The 14049-nt window shown below is 53.3% G+C and overlaps 1 protein-coding gene and 2 long non-coding RNA genes across 32 annotated transcripts in view; 1 reads left to right on the top strand and 2 right to left on the bottom strand.

Moving 5' to 3' along the window:
* LOC102126376 (leukocyte immunoglobulin-like receptor subfamily B member 3) overlaps positions 1-12975 on the top strand; it is a 33769-nt gene extending 20794 nt beyond the window's left edge. The window contains exons 1-14 of one of the 30 annotated variants that reach the window (XM_065535959.2): positions 5974-6086; positions 6251-6286; positions 6470-6754; positions 6898-7200; positions 7645-7941; positions 8183-8485; positions 8790-8840; positions 9079-9129; positions 9756-9872; positions 10152-10227; positions 10307-10344; positions 10573-10625; positions 11508-11663; positions 11743-12409. In XM_065535959.2, the coding sequence (XP_065392031.1) occupies positions 6053-6086; positions 6251-6286; positions 6470-6754; positions 6898-7200; positions 7645-7941; positions 8183-8485; positions 8790-8840; positions 9079-9129; positions 9756-9872; positions 10152-10227; positions 10307-10344; positions 10573-10625; positions 11508-11663; positions 11743-11889 (1947 nt within the window). In that variant the 5' untranslated portion in view covers positions 5974-6052 and the 3' untranslated portion in view covers positions 11890-12409. Of the gene's footprint in view, positions 1-5973; positions 6087-6250; positions 6287-6469; positions 6755-6897; positions 7201-7644; positions 7942-8182; positions 8486-8789; positions 8963-9078; positions 9130-9755; positions 9873-10123; positions 10228-10306; positions 10345-10572; positions 10626-11504 lie in introns of those variants that run through there. The other 29 variants (XM_065535960.2, XM_065535961.2, XR_012427976.1 and 26 more) reach the window with 29 other exon arrangements.
* On the bottom strand, positions 7381-9279 carry LOC123570368 (uncharacterized). Its single transcript, XR_010583477.2, has 3 exons — positions 9061-9279; positions 8164-8328; positions 7381-7532 (listed from the first exon to the last, which is right to left on the bottom strand). It is a non-coding gene; the product is annotated as an uncharacterized lncRNA (long non-coding RNA).
* LOC141409146 (uncharacterized) lies at positions 9993-11170 on the bottom strand. The gene is made up of 2 exons (XR_012427990.1): positions 11036-11170; positions 9993-10342 (listed from the first exon to the last, which is right to left on the bottom strand). It is a non-coding gene; the product is annotated as an uncharacterized lncRNA (long non-coding RNA).
* Positions 12976-14049: the final 1074 nt, after the last annotated feature.

The raw sequence follows: 14049 nt of genomic DNA, 5'->3' as shown, positions 1-14049 counted from the left end.
GAGTAGCTGGGACTACAGGCGCCCACCACCACGCCCGGCTAGTTTTTTGTATTTTTTAGTAGAGACGGGGTTTCACCGTGTTAGCCAGGATGGTCTCGATCTCCTCACCTCGTGATCCGCCCGTCTTGGCCTCCCAAAGTGCTGGGATTACAGGCTTGAGCCACCGCGCCCGGCCCAAGATATTTTCTATTAAATGTAAGTTGTAGAACATCTTAGCATAGATTTCTAGTTTTGGTTCACTAGTCCTTTTATGTCTGTAGGACTGGTAGTGGTGCTTCTTTCCAACTTGGTTTGGTAATTGTTGTGCTCTCTCTCTCTCTCACTCTCTTACTTTACATCCCGCAGATGTTCATATGTTATAATTTCATTGACTTTTTTTTGTTAATGTTCTATCAGTTTAATGTTGTGTGAAACTATAACCCATGAATATTTGTTTTTGTTTTTGCAGTGGAGTCTTTCTTGCCTAGGCTAGAGTGCAGTGGCATGATCTCAGCTCACTGCAACTTCCACTTCCCAGGTTCAAGTGAATCTCCTGTCTCAGCCTCCCGAGTCATTGAAAATACAGGTGTGTGCCACCAAACTCAAATAATTTTTGCATTTTCAGTAGAGACAGAGTTTCACCATGTTGGCCAGGCTGGTCTCAAAGTCCTGACCTCAAATGATCCACCTGCCTCAGCCTCCCAAAGTGCTGGGATTACAGGCATGAGCCACCACACCCAGCCAAAACCCATCAATATTTAGAATGCTATTTGTTTCCAAAGTATTGCTTTTTCTCCAAATGTCTTCTTATTGTTGGCTGCTAATTTAATGGAATTTCTAATCAGGAAACGTTACCTGTAGTAACAGTTTGGATGCTTACTTTGTTGTCTAAAAATGATAGATATGGCCGGGCACAGTGGCTCACACCTGTAATCCCACCACTTTGGGAAGCTAAGGTGGGCAGATCATGAAGTCCGGAGATCGAGACCATCCGGGCCAACATGGTGAAACCCTGTCTCTACTAAAAATACAAAAAAATTATCTGGATGTGGTGGCATGCACCTGTAATCCTAGCTACTCAGGAGGCTGAGGCAGGAGAATCGCTTGAACCCAGAAGGCAGAGATTGCAGTGAGCCGAGATCGCGCCACTGTGCTCCAGCCTGGCAACAGAGCAAGACTTCGTTTCAAAAAAAAAAAAAAAGATAGATACTTTTGATCAATATGTTTTCATAAGTAAGTATTCCTGGCCTCACACGGTGGCTCACACCAGTAATCCCAACACTTTGGAAGGCCAAGGTGGCCAGATCCCGTGAGCCCAGGAGTTTGAGACCAGCCTGGGCAACATAGCGAAACCACGTCTCTACAAAAAATACATATTAAAACAATTTAGCTGGGCAAGGTGGCATGATCCTGTAGTCCCAGCTACTCAGGAGATGGTTGTGGGAGATCCACCTAGGCCTGGGGAGGTCGAGGCTGCAGTGAGCTGGGATAGTGCCATTGTATTTCAGATGGAGCAACAGAGAGAGACCTTGTTTCAAAAATAAATATATAAAGAAATACACTTTCCCACTTTGTTGTTATATGTATATTCCAGAAATGTTTCTATACAAACTTACATAAAACATAAACAATCGAAACATCATATATAAGCATCAGATTGAACATTCGTGCCATTCAACTTTCACAAATATTTTGTTCACTTAATCTATCAAAGTCTGATCAGTATTTCTTCAAATCCTCCATTGTGTCTCAATTGAAGCTTTGTAAATTTTAAGGACATGTGGTTGGTTGAGTGAAAGTGTATAACTTTCTCTTCTTCACAGACTGTTGATTTAAAAGTATGAAATATCCACTATTTTTCTTTTCAGAGGCTGTTTGTGTTAGTATTGGTTTGCTATTGCTGCCATAACAAATTACTACATATTGAGCAGCTTCAGCAACACAAACTCATTATCTCACAGTTCTGAATATCAGAATTCTGAAGAGGTCTTTTAGGACAAAATCAAGGCCATGACGTGGCTGCATTCCTTTCTGGAGGCTCCAGAGACGTGAATCCATTTCCTTGCTCTTTCAGATTCTTAGTAGAAATGTATATACTTGTATATACACAGATTACAGATAGATCTATGCTTACTAGTTTTTCGAATGTACTGTTGATTTATTTTATTCACAGTAGCATCTCATCTTCTCCATTTGGGATTCATTATTCCACTCCCTGATTTACATCATTAGTATGGCTTTCAGAAAGAGCCCAGATGCAAACATATCTGCAGCCTTGCAGCTCCAGCGATGCCTCGCTCTGTCTCTCTCTCTCTCTTTCTCTGTGTCTCCCTCTCTCTGTCTGTCTCAATATCTCTCTCTCCTTCTCTGTCTCTCCATCTCTCTCTGTCTGTCTCAATCTCTCTCTCTGTTATCGTGGTACCTGATAAAAGGACACTGAAAACGCTCTCCTTATTCCTCATAAGACCACCACCTGACCTGACAACTCACAAATGTCCCGAGTCTCCTTGTGTTTTAGGATTTATCCAGAGCTGACTCTGAAACTTAGTCCTTTAATAATAACGAGGCCAGGTTGCAGTGAGCCAAGATCGCACCATTGCACTCCAGGCTGGACAACAAGAGTGAAATTCCATCTCAAAAACTAATAATAAATAATAATAAATAATACTTATAATAGTAATAACTAGGCCCAGCACAGAACTCTGTCCTCACAATTAAGCCCTTGTGGTTGTTTCTCCTGTATCTTCTGGGGCTGCTGTTTGCTTTTTCAAACTCCAGTCCCGATGAGCTTGTCATTCATTCAAGGGTCATTTACATTTTCTCTGGTAGTTTTAGGATTATTTTAAATTGATGCCTCATGTTTTTCACTTTACCATGATGGAGATATTAAATTTAGTTATCAACTGATGTTTTCTCTTCAGTTCTATAAAAATTTCAACCATTAGCTCTTCATGCATATCGTGAACTCACATCCTTCTTCCTTCTTTCTGAAACCGTGACAGACACGTTCTTTCTTCTCATTCCACTTCCTGTATATATTAATCTTTTCTATTGTTCAATTTCTGTTCTTTCCATGATACGGTATGGAAAATTTTTTTTTTTTTTTTTTTTTTTTTTTTTGAGACGGAGTCTCGCTCTGTCGCCCAGGCTGGAGTGCAGTGGCCGGATCTCAGCTCACTGCAAGCTCCGCCTCCCGGGTTCACGCCATTCTCCTGCCTCAGCCTCCCGAGTAGCTAGGACTACAGGCGCTGCCACCTCGCCCGGCTAGTTTTTTTTGTATTTTTAGTAGAGACGGGGTTTCACCGTGTTAGCCAGGATGGTCTCGATCTCCTGACCTCGTGATCCACCCGTCTCGGCCTCCCAAAGTGCTGGGATTACAGGCTTGAGCCACCGCGCCTGGCCACGGTATGGAAAATTTAATGAACATTTTATCCTAATGTATATATTTACTATTTCAGCTGTCTTGTCCTGGATTAAATTATGTTTCTGATTTTGTTATGTTTGCATAGTAGGTATATACGGCTAGTAAACTACTTTTTTTTTTTTTTTGAGACACAGTTTCGCTTTTTTTTTTTTTTTTGAGACGGAGTCTCGCTCTGTCACCCAGGCTGGAGTGCAGTGGTGCAATCTCGGCTCACTGCAAGCTCCGCCTCCCAGGTTCACACCATTCCCCTGCCTTGGCCTCCCGAGTAGCTGGCACTACAGGCGCCCGCCACAACGCCCGGCTAATTTTTGTATTTTTAGTAGAGACGGGATTTTAGCGTGTTAGCCAGGATGGTCTCGATCTCCTGACCTGGTGATCCGCCCGCCTCAACCTCCCAAAGTGCTGGGATTATAGGTGTGAGGCACTGCACCCGGCCCACAGTTTCCCTCTTGTCCCAGCTGAAGTGCATTGGCGTGATCTCAGCACACTGCAGCCTCCACCTCCCAGGTTCAAGAGATTCTACTGCCTCAGCCTCCCGAATAGCTGGGATTATAGGCACTCACCACCACGCCTAGATAATTTTTTATATTTTTATTAGAGATGGGGTTTCACCATGTTAACCAGGCTGGTCTCGAACTCCTAGCCTCGAGTGATCTGCCCGCATCTGCCTCCCAAAGTGCTGGGATTACAGGCATGAGCTACCACGCCCAGATAAATTCCTTTTTAATGGTGTTAATTTAATATAGTTTTTCAGCTTCACAATGTCTACCTAATGCATTTCGACAACGTTCCTCATATGGTTGTCATTCCTGTGGGGCGGCTCTCCTCCCGCGCACCTGGCCTTTCATAAAGGGTTCTCCCACAGCTGTCCAGGCATCAGCCTGATGAAGGGGATTGTTGCCGCTGCTCCTGCCCCACTCTCCCAAACTTAGCGTCAGCTCAAGATTGTGCCCGGCAGGGATGGGACCAACGCCAGCCTCACACTCACCTGTGGGGCAGATGCCCATGTCTGAGCACCGTGGACTGAATCTGTTTCTCACACACAGGGGAGGGGCTGAGAGCTGAGTGTGGACTCCAGTGAATGAGCAGAGACCCCCCAACGCCTGTCCACACACACACGGGAGGGGGAGCCACAGCTTCCAGCCCCACCCAGAGCCCTGACCCCTCACTGCCTGGGAGGACCCGGGGTTCCTCTTCTGTCCCACACGGAGGTGGGAACCTCCTCCTCCCTAGTGACCCTGGGTGGTCTCGGACACCTGTGGCCACTCAGCTTTGAACTCTTCATTGCAGGGGACGCGTCTCAATGTTGGGAACTTTTCTTTCTCTTTCTGGGTCTGTGGCTATGGTGATCTGCATATTTCAGATGCATCACAAGCAGCACTTCTTGGTGTTTGCAGCCGATGTCGGCTCTTGAGTGAGGGCGTCAATCATCCTCCTCGACTGTGGAACCCGACACCAGGATCCTCTCCTGTCCCACCCTTCAGTCTGAACTGGTCTGGAAATCCACCACGGCTGAGCCTCCCGTGTCCTGGGCACCACTGACCCCACAGCCACTGTGATGAGTGGGGTTCATGACAACAGACTTGGAGGTGACATTAATGTCCAAGGTCACATAAACCCTGGATGATAATCAGGAATTAATAATAATTAATAATTATTATTATTATAAATAATAATTAATAATCAGCTCCCCTCCCCCAGAATCAGATTACAGATTACAATGAAACATATATATATATATAAAATTTCTCTATCCCCTCTATTTCTCCTTTTCAGACAGGATCTTGCTCTGTCGACCAGGCTGGAATGCCGAGGGGTGATCATAGCTCCCTGCAGCCTCCGTCTCCCAGGCCCAAGTGATCCTCCCACCTCAGCCTCCCGAGTAGCAGGGACCACAGGCATGAGCCTCCATGCCCAGCTCACTTTTTTCTTTTCCGTAGAGACAGGATCACAGTATGTTGTCCAGGACTATCTGAAGCTCCTGGCCTCAAGCCATCACCCACCTCAGCCTCCTGAAGTGCTGGGATTCCAGGCGTGAGTCACCACGGTAGACCCTGCATTTCTCCTCTGTGCTCACTGCCACACGCAGCTCAGCCTGGGCTGCACAGCCCGGTGTCAGGTGCGTCTCTGCGGACCTGGGTCTGCTGCAGCGTGGACCTGCATCTTCCCTGAAGCATCTCCAGGGCTGGAGAGACGACTGCCATGGTAAGGACCCCGCGAGGCTGAGCCGATGGACGGGCTGAAGGAGGGAGGGAGACCCCATGGGGAGGCTCTGAGAGGGAAGAGGAGCCCACGGTCACCCTCGCCTGAAAGGGGCTGACTGGGGAAGTCACCGGGTCTATTTGCTGCTGTGTCCCGGCCCTCAGTGAGATAAAGATAAATCAGGCAGACAGTGGCCCGGGGACGGGGAGACCCCATTTCTGTCTGAAATGTCTGCAGAGAGCCTGGTGCCTGCCCCCACCTCAGCCCTGGGGAAATGAGAGCCAGGCTCCTGGGGAGGGCAGTTCCCCTTCCTGTGGGCTGAGGATGAGACAACCCCATGACAAGAAGGACCCAGCCTCTGAGCGGCCACACCCTGTGTGTGTCTCTGTCCTGCCAGCACCGAGGGTTCATCCATCTGCAGAGCCCGGGCCACTGGGAGGAGACGCCATGACCCCCGCCCTCACAGCCCTGCTCTGCCTCGGTGAGATTTCCAGATGGGGAGGTGGAGATCCGAGTCTTGGAGGGACCCCACCCCACACACAAGCCCTGGTCCATCAGGAGACCTCAAAAGCTCAGGAGGCACCAGGGTGAGGAGGGTCTGCTCAGGCTTCAGGGGCAAATCCTTCACAGGGAACTCTCTTCCAGGGCTGAGTCTGGACACCAGGACCCACGTGCAGGCAGGTGAGTGTGTCCCCAGCTGTCCCAGGTCCCTCCTCCTCACTAGGGACAGGGGCCACACATGGGCAGCTGGGGGAGGAGACCACAGTTCTGGGTGACTGATGGCAATGACGGGGGTTCCTGGGGCTGGGAGCTGGGATCAGAGTGTGGGGACGTCTTGGGATGCAGCCTCTGATTTCCTTCCAGGGCCCCTCCCCAAACCCACCCTCTGGGCTGAGCCTGGCTCTGTGATCATCTGGGGGAGCCCCGTGACCATCTGGTGTCAGGGGACCCTGGAGGCCCAGGAGTACCGTCTGGATAAAGAGGGAAGCACAGTGCCATGGGACAGACAGAAACCACTGGAGCCCAAGAACAAGGCCAGATTCTCCACCCCATACATGACAGAGCGCTATGCAGGGAGATTTCGCTGTTACTATCTCAGCCCTGCAGGCTGGTCAGAGCGCAGTGACCCCCTGGAGCTGGTGGTGACAGGTGAGAGGACACTCAGGGGTCCCAGCCGCAGGCTCTGCCCTCAGGAAGGGGGTCAGCTCTCAGGGGCGTCTCCCTCTCACAGCCCAGCCCTGGGGATGATGCGGGAGGTGGGAACCCATTTAACACGGTGCCTCCTCTCCTAGGAGCCTACAGCAAACCCACTCTCTCAGCCCTGCCCAGCCCTGTGGTGGCCTCAGGAGGGAACGTGACCCTCCGATGTGGCTCACCGGAGGGATATCAGCATTTTGTTCTGATTGAGGAAGGAGAACACAGGCTCTCCCGGACCCTGGACTCACAGCAGCTCCACAGTGGGCAGTTCCAGGCCCTGTTCCCTGTGGGCCCCGTGACCCCCAGCCACAGGTGGACGTTCAGATGCTATTACTATTATAGGAACACCCCCCAGGTGTGGTCCCACCCCAGTGACCCCCTGGAGATTCTGGCCTCAGGTGAGGGACCACGGCCTTCTCTAATCCACTTTCGGGGCAGCTGACAGGCTGTGGGGAGTCTGGCTGGTGACTGACTCTGGAAAGGACCCAGAGTGATGTGTGGACGGACGGGCTGCAGGCGTGAGGGAGACCCCATGGGGAGGCTCTGACATGGGAGGAGGAGGCCTCGGCCACCCTCACCTGGAAGGGGAGGACTCAGGAAGGCACCGGTGTGTTTGCTGTGAGGTCCCAGCTCTCAGGGAGAGGAGGAAGGATCAGGCACAGGGGCCAGGGCTAGGGAGACCCCACTCCTCGGAAATGACTCCAAGGCAGCCCCGGGTGAGAAGGAGGCCCTGGGGTCAGAGACTCAGAGTGAGAGACAGTGAGACCTGCAGGGCCAGGACGGGAGAAGGAAGAAGCGGGGAGGAACCAGCTCTCTGAGTCCCGGCTCCTCTTTCCCTCCAGGCGTGTCTAGGAAGCCCTCCCTCCTGACCCTGCAGGGCCCCATCGTGGTCCCTGGAGAGCACTTGATCCTCCAGTGTGGCTCTGATGTCGGCTACGACAGATTTGCTCTGTACAAGGAGGGGGAACGTGACTTCCTCCAGCGCCCCGGTCAGCAGCCCCAGGCTGGGCTCTCCCAGGCCAACTTCACCCTGAGCCCTGTGAGGGGCTCCCACGGGGGCCAGTACAGATGCTACGGTGCACACAACCTCTCCTCCGAATGGTCGGCCCCCAGTGACCCCCTGGACATCCTGATAGCAGGTGAGGAGCCCAGCGGGTTCAGTCAGGGACCCAGGCTCTGCACAGGCCCTGCCAGGGGAACCCAGGTGGTGATGGCCGGGATGAGGGGCGGGGGCACCAAGGGAGAGAGACAGGGTATGGGCAGGGAGGGGGAGACTCAGAGAAACCAGAGACAGAGAGACTGAGGGTTCCAGAGAGAGGCCTGGGGAGGTCTCAGCTCAGATCAAGGTGGGAGCCCCTCACCCATCCTTCTTCTCTCCAGAACAGTTCTATGATGTGGTCTCCCTCTCGGTGCAGCCGGGCCCCACGGTGGCCTCAGGAGAGAACGTGACCCTGCTGTGTCAGTCACGGGCGCAGTTCCACACTTTCCTTCTGACCAGGGAGGGGGCAGCCCATCCCCCGCTGCATCTGAGATCAGAGCACCAAGCTCAGCAGTACCAGGCTGAATTCCCCATGGGTCCTGTGACCTCAGCCCACGCGGGGACCTACAGGTGCTACAGCTCACTCAGCTCCAACCCCCACCTGCTGTCTTATCCCAGTGACCCCCTGGAGCTCGTGGTCTCAGGTGAGGACCCTGATCCTGTCCCCTCTGAGCTCAAAGGCTCAGCTCAGGCCCAGGCCCCCGGAGATCTCAGCTGGGATGGAGTGAGGGAGGTTTAGCCAGAGGGGCCGCAGCCCTCAGAGGGGAGAGGCCAACAGAGCTTCTCCTAGGCATGGCCACCCGTTCTCCTTGCCTGGCATGCAGAAGGTACCAGGTGGGCAGAGGAATGATTCCAGGGGATCCACTGGGCGGATGCAGGAGAGTGGGAGTGGAAGGGTGCACTCCATGGACGGCCCGAGTCCCTCACCTGCCTCGGTGCTCCTTGCAGGACCCTCAGGGGGCTCCAGCCCCCCACCCACAGGGCCGCGCTCCACACCTGGTGAGTCACTGAGCCCTCTTGGGGAGCGCGGCCTCCCCCAGGGCAGTCTGAGTCTCCCGAAGGATCCCATTCCCCTCCCCTCAAGGACAGGCTTGTGTCCCAGGGACTCTGAGGCTGGGCTGGTGAGGAGTAGGGGGTTCGAGGCAGAGGGAGGTGTTGGGGCCCAGCCTGGGGGAGGAGCCAGGCTGATATAGGGGAGCAGGGCAGCCCCAGCTCTCACCTCTCTGTCCTGACCCAGGAGGCCTTGAGGACCAGCCCCTCAACCCCTCAGGGTCAAGCCCCCAGAGTGGTGAGTGGGGGCTCTGAGAGGAAGGTGGGCAGGGTCCAGGGGAGGCAGACGTGGCTTCTGTCCTAGGTTCAGGCCCCTCTGGAGATGCTGACGTGGACAGGCCCCTCCCCTGCCTGGGCCTCAGTTTCTCCAGGTGTAAAGGAGAGAGGCCTGTGGGTGGGAACGTTCCTTTCAGCTCTGACTCCCAGCTGTGACCTCCTGGGAGAGGAGGCCTCCCAGGGAAGCCTCCCAGACCCGATTCCGCAGGGGCCTGTCCTGTCCCACCTGCAGCAGTGACGGTGACCTGGGGCAGGGGAGGGGAGCAGGGCTGTGGTTCAGGACGGTCAGGCTCTTTCCCTGCATCTCTGGGGCTCAGCTCTGGTGCAGGGAACAAGGGCTGCGGGTCAGACTCCCGGGTTCCCTTCCCAGCTCTGCCGCTTCCCGGCTGGGGGTCCTGGGGCAGGCGATTCCCCTCTCTGAGCCTCAGTTTGTGCATCTGTGAAATGGGTTGTGGGGGCGGCAATTCCATGTTGCACAACTGCTTGTAAGGGTTGGAGGTCTTGAAGGAAAGACCTGGCACGCACCTGCACACAGTAGGTGCTCACATCAATGACATCATTCCCACTCCTGACGTTATCATGCTCAAGGTCTGGGAAGATACCTGGAGGCTTTGATTGGGGTCTCGGTGGCCTTCGTCCTGCTGCTCTTCCTCCTCCTCTTCCTCGTCCTCCGACGTCAGCGTCAGAGCAAACACAAGATATCGGGTGAGTAGGGAATTGTGGGACCCATGGGCCGACGGAGGGTGCACCAGCCAGAGGGAACTCAAACACACGGGGGTGTCAGTTTAGAAAACCGGTTCCAGGGAAACGTAATGTCAGCACGCATTTACAAACTTCAGTATTCATGGAGTTTTTTCTATCTCATAAAATATTTGAAACATCTATGCAGGGATATTTTTAGTTTTCCTTCTTCCCCTCAAGTTGCATGTGTAGAATGGGGGTTCTGATGTTCCCAGGGCTGAGACTCTGTCCATCTTCACCCAGACCAGAGAAAGACTGATTTCCAGCGTCCTGCAGGGGCTGCGGAGCCAGAGCCCAAGGACAGGGGCCTGCTGAGGAGGTAATTCTGCCTGAAGACCCCAGACTCCCACCCGCCACAGCCCATAGACTGCCCCTCACACTCCCGTGTCCTCCCCCAGGTCCAGCGCAGCTGCTGACGTCCAGGAAGAAAACCTCTGTAAGAGAAAGAGAAGGGACAAATGGGGGTGCTGGGGAGACCCAAAATTTCAGTAGCAACAGGGAGGGGCTGGGAAGGGTCTGGGGCTCCGTGGAAGATGGTCTCGCCCCCCACTGTGGGGCCTCCCTGGATCTCAGTGGCCCTAGTGGGAGCTGGGCAGGGGCCAGCAGGACTGAGAGCTCTCAGGGATCCTTCCCAGGAGACGAAGCCCTTGCTGTTTCCCTGCAGATGCTGCCGTGAAGGACACACAGCCTGAGGACAGGGTGGAGCTGGACAGTCAGGTGAGACCCCACCCCTGTCCCGGGCACCAAAGGCCTCCTGGTGCCAGATCTAATCCTGCAGGACTTCTCTGTCCTCTTCACCCGGTTCTCAGCATCATCACGGTGGACCCCTCCTTGTCCAGCACGCTGCCTCCCGCCTGCTGTGACCTCACTCTCTCCTGCTGTCCTGGGACCTCGCGGGCCTCCTCCCGGGTCCCCTTCCTGCTCCTCCTCCTCTGTTTGGCCGTCTGGTGGTTAGAGCGCTCCCCAGGCCTCAGGAGGATGAGGAATAGATGAACCACCCCGGTCCCCTGGGCTCCGCTTCATTCATTCATCCAGCCAGTGTTCCCAGGAGCTCACTGTGGATCGGGCTCCCTGTGGGAGCTGCAGACACAGCAGGGAGCAGAGCCGCCCCCGCCTCTGGAGCTCACCTCGTGGTGGGAGACAAAATGCAAATAAATGCAGTGTCCAGCAGTGCAACGTGCTGTAAGAAACATAAACCAGGGAAAGGGCAGAGTGTGGGGCAGTGGGGCCAGTCTGAATGTAAGGGGAGGGCTGTCTGCTCAGCTGTCATCTGAGAAGCCTGGACGGAGGGGGCCACAGGATCCTCTAATGGACGAGCCCCTGCAGGCAGAAGAAACAGCCGTGCAAAGGCCCCGAGGCAGCAGCGAGCTCTTGCAGGAAGGCCGTGTGAGGCTGCAGCCAAATGGGCAAGGTCAGAGTGAGGAGGAGAGGCCAGAACCACAGGGAGGGAGCGGCCAGACTCTCCACGGCCTTCGGGCGTCCCTGAGATTCCATCAGGAAAGAGATGTAATCAGATCACCCTGAGAACAGTGAGGAAAATTGACTCCAGGGGGTCAGGGGGACTCAAGGACACCCCCCACCAGTGTCTTTCTCCAGCAGAGGCCACACGATGAAGACCCCCAGGCAGTGACATACGCCCAGGTGAAACACTCCGGACCTAGGAGAGAAATGGCCTCCCCTCCCTCCCCACTGTCCGAGGAATTCCTGGACACAAAGGACACACAGGCGGAAGAGGACAGGCAGAGGGACACTGAGGCTGGTCCTTTCCTCTCCAGGCCCCCAGGCCTCCCCCACCCCCACCATGTTCCTTCCCTCTCACTCTCCCCCACTGCAGGCTGCTGCACCTGAAGACCCCCAGGATGTGACCTACGCCCAGCTGCAGAGCTTGACCCTCAGACGGGAGGCAACTGAGCCTCCTCCATCCCAGGAAGGGGAACCTCCAGCTGAGCCCAGCGTCTACGCCACCCTGGCCATCCACTAGCCCGGAGGGGACCCAGACCCCACACTCAGCAGGAGACTCGGGACTGCTGAAGGCACGAGAGCTGCCCCCAGTGGACACCAGTGAACCCCAGTCAGCCTGGACCCCTAACACAGACCACGAGGAGACGCTGGGAACTTGTGGGACTCACCTGACTCAAAGATGACTAATATAGGCCGGGCGCGGTGGCTCACGCCTGTAATCCCAGCACTTTGGGAGGCCGAGGCGGGCGGATCACAAGGTCAGGAGATCGAGACCATCCTGGCTAACACGGTGAAACCCCGTCTCTACTAAAAATACAAAAAAAATTAGCCGGGCACGGTGACGGGTGCCTCTAGTACAGCTACTCGGGAGGCTGAGGCAGGAGAATGGCGTGAACCTGGGAGGTGGAGCTTTCAGTGAGCCGAAATTGCGCCACTGCGCTCCAGCCTGGGGCACAGAGCGAGACTCCGTCTCAAAAAAAAAAAAAAAAAAAGATGACTAATATCGTCGCATTTTGGAAATAAAGCAACAGACTTCTCAATAATTAATGAGTTAATAAGAAAAAAAAAAAAAACCGACGTAAAGGCCAGGTGTGGTACTCGGGAAGCTGAGTCGGGAGGATTCCTTGAACACAAGAGGTTCAGGCTGCCGAGGCTGCAGTGAGCTATGACTGTGCCACTGCACTCCAGCCTGTGTGACAGAGGGAGACCAAAAAAAAGAGTGAGTGAATGTTTTAAATTCAATGATAATGTCAATATTACACATCGAACTTACGAAATGGGAAAATTAAGAAGCATAGCCAGGTGCAGTGGCTCACGTCTGTAATCCCAGTACTTTGGGAGGGTAAGTGGGGAGGATGGCTCGAGCTCGGGAGTTCGAGTCAGTCTGAACAGCATAGTGAGACCCTATCTCTACAAAAAATAAAACTAGTCCGGCATGGCGGCACACACCTGTAGTGCCAGCTACTTGAGAGGCTGAGGCGGGAGAATCACTTTGGGCACAGGAGGTCAAGGCTGCAGTGAGCCAAGATGGTACCTCAGCACTTCAGCCTGAGCAACAGTGAGACCCTGTCTCAAAAAAAATAAACCAAAACAATTAAAAGGCCAGTGAAATTACCTGTTGATTAGTGTTTGCATAATACATTTTTCATCCGTCTGCTTTTTTAATGTGATAAAATATAAACAACAGGCCGGGCGCGGTGGCTCACACCTGTAATCCCAGCACTTTGGGAGGCCGAGGCGGGTGGATCACAAGGTCAGGAGTTCAAGACTAGTCTGGCCAAGATGGTGAAACCCCGTCCCTACTAAAAATACAAAAATTAGCCGGGTGTGGTGGCCGGCACCTGTAATCCCAGCTACTCAGGATGCTGAGGCAGAGAATTGCTTGAACCCGGGAGGCAGAGGCTGTAGTGAGCCAAGATCACACCACTGCACTCCAGCCTGGGCAACAAGAGTGAAACTCCATCTCAAAAAAAAAATCCAATCTTGTAATCTCTTTTAGATCACTTATATTTAATGTAATCACTGATGGCATTACAATCATGTGTCACTGAATGACAGGGATATGTTCTGAGAATCCATCATTAAAAAATTTTGGCTGGGCATGATGGCTCACTCCTGTAATCCCAGAACTTTGGGAGGCCAAGATGGGTGGATCACCAGAGGTCAGGAGGTCGAGACCAGCCTGCTCAACATGGTGAAACCCTGTCTCTACTAAAAATACAAAAATTAGCCAGGCATCGTGGTGCGCACCTGTAATCCCAGCTACTTGGGAAGCTGAGGCAGGAGAACCTGGGAGGCAGAGGTTGCAGTGAGCCAAAATCGTGCCATTTCACTCCAGCCTGGGAGACAGAGTGAGACTCCATCTCAAAAAAAAAAAAAAAAAATTCACTATTGTGTGAACATCATAGAGTGTACTTACAATTACACAAACTTACGTGGTATAACCTACTACATACATAGGCTGTACCATCACATACGCAATGTGTAGCGGATCGAAACATCGTTCTGTAGCACCTGACTGTGCTCAGGCTTGCCTTTTTGTTTGTCTCCTCTGTTTTTTGTTGTTTCCCCTTTGCTGCCTACTCTTGGTTTTTTAGAAATATTTTTAGTTTTGGCTGGGCGCGGTAGCTCAAGCCTGTAATCCCAGCACTTTGGGAGGCTGAGACGGGCGGATCATGAG

This window comes from Macaca fascicularis, chromosome 19 (assembly GCF_037993035.2).
Source record: "Macaca fascicularis isolate 582-1 chromosome 19, T2T-MFA8v1.1".
NCBI lineage: Eukaryota > Metazoa > Chordata > Mammalia > Primates > Cercopithecidae > Macaca > Macaca fascicularis.
The sequence above is the reverse complement of the archived record's forward strand: the minus strand, read 5'-3'. Positions and strand labels throughout refer to the sequence as shown.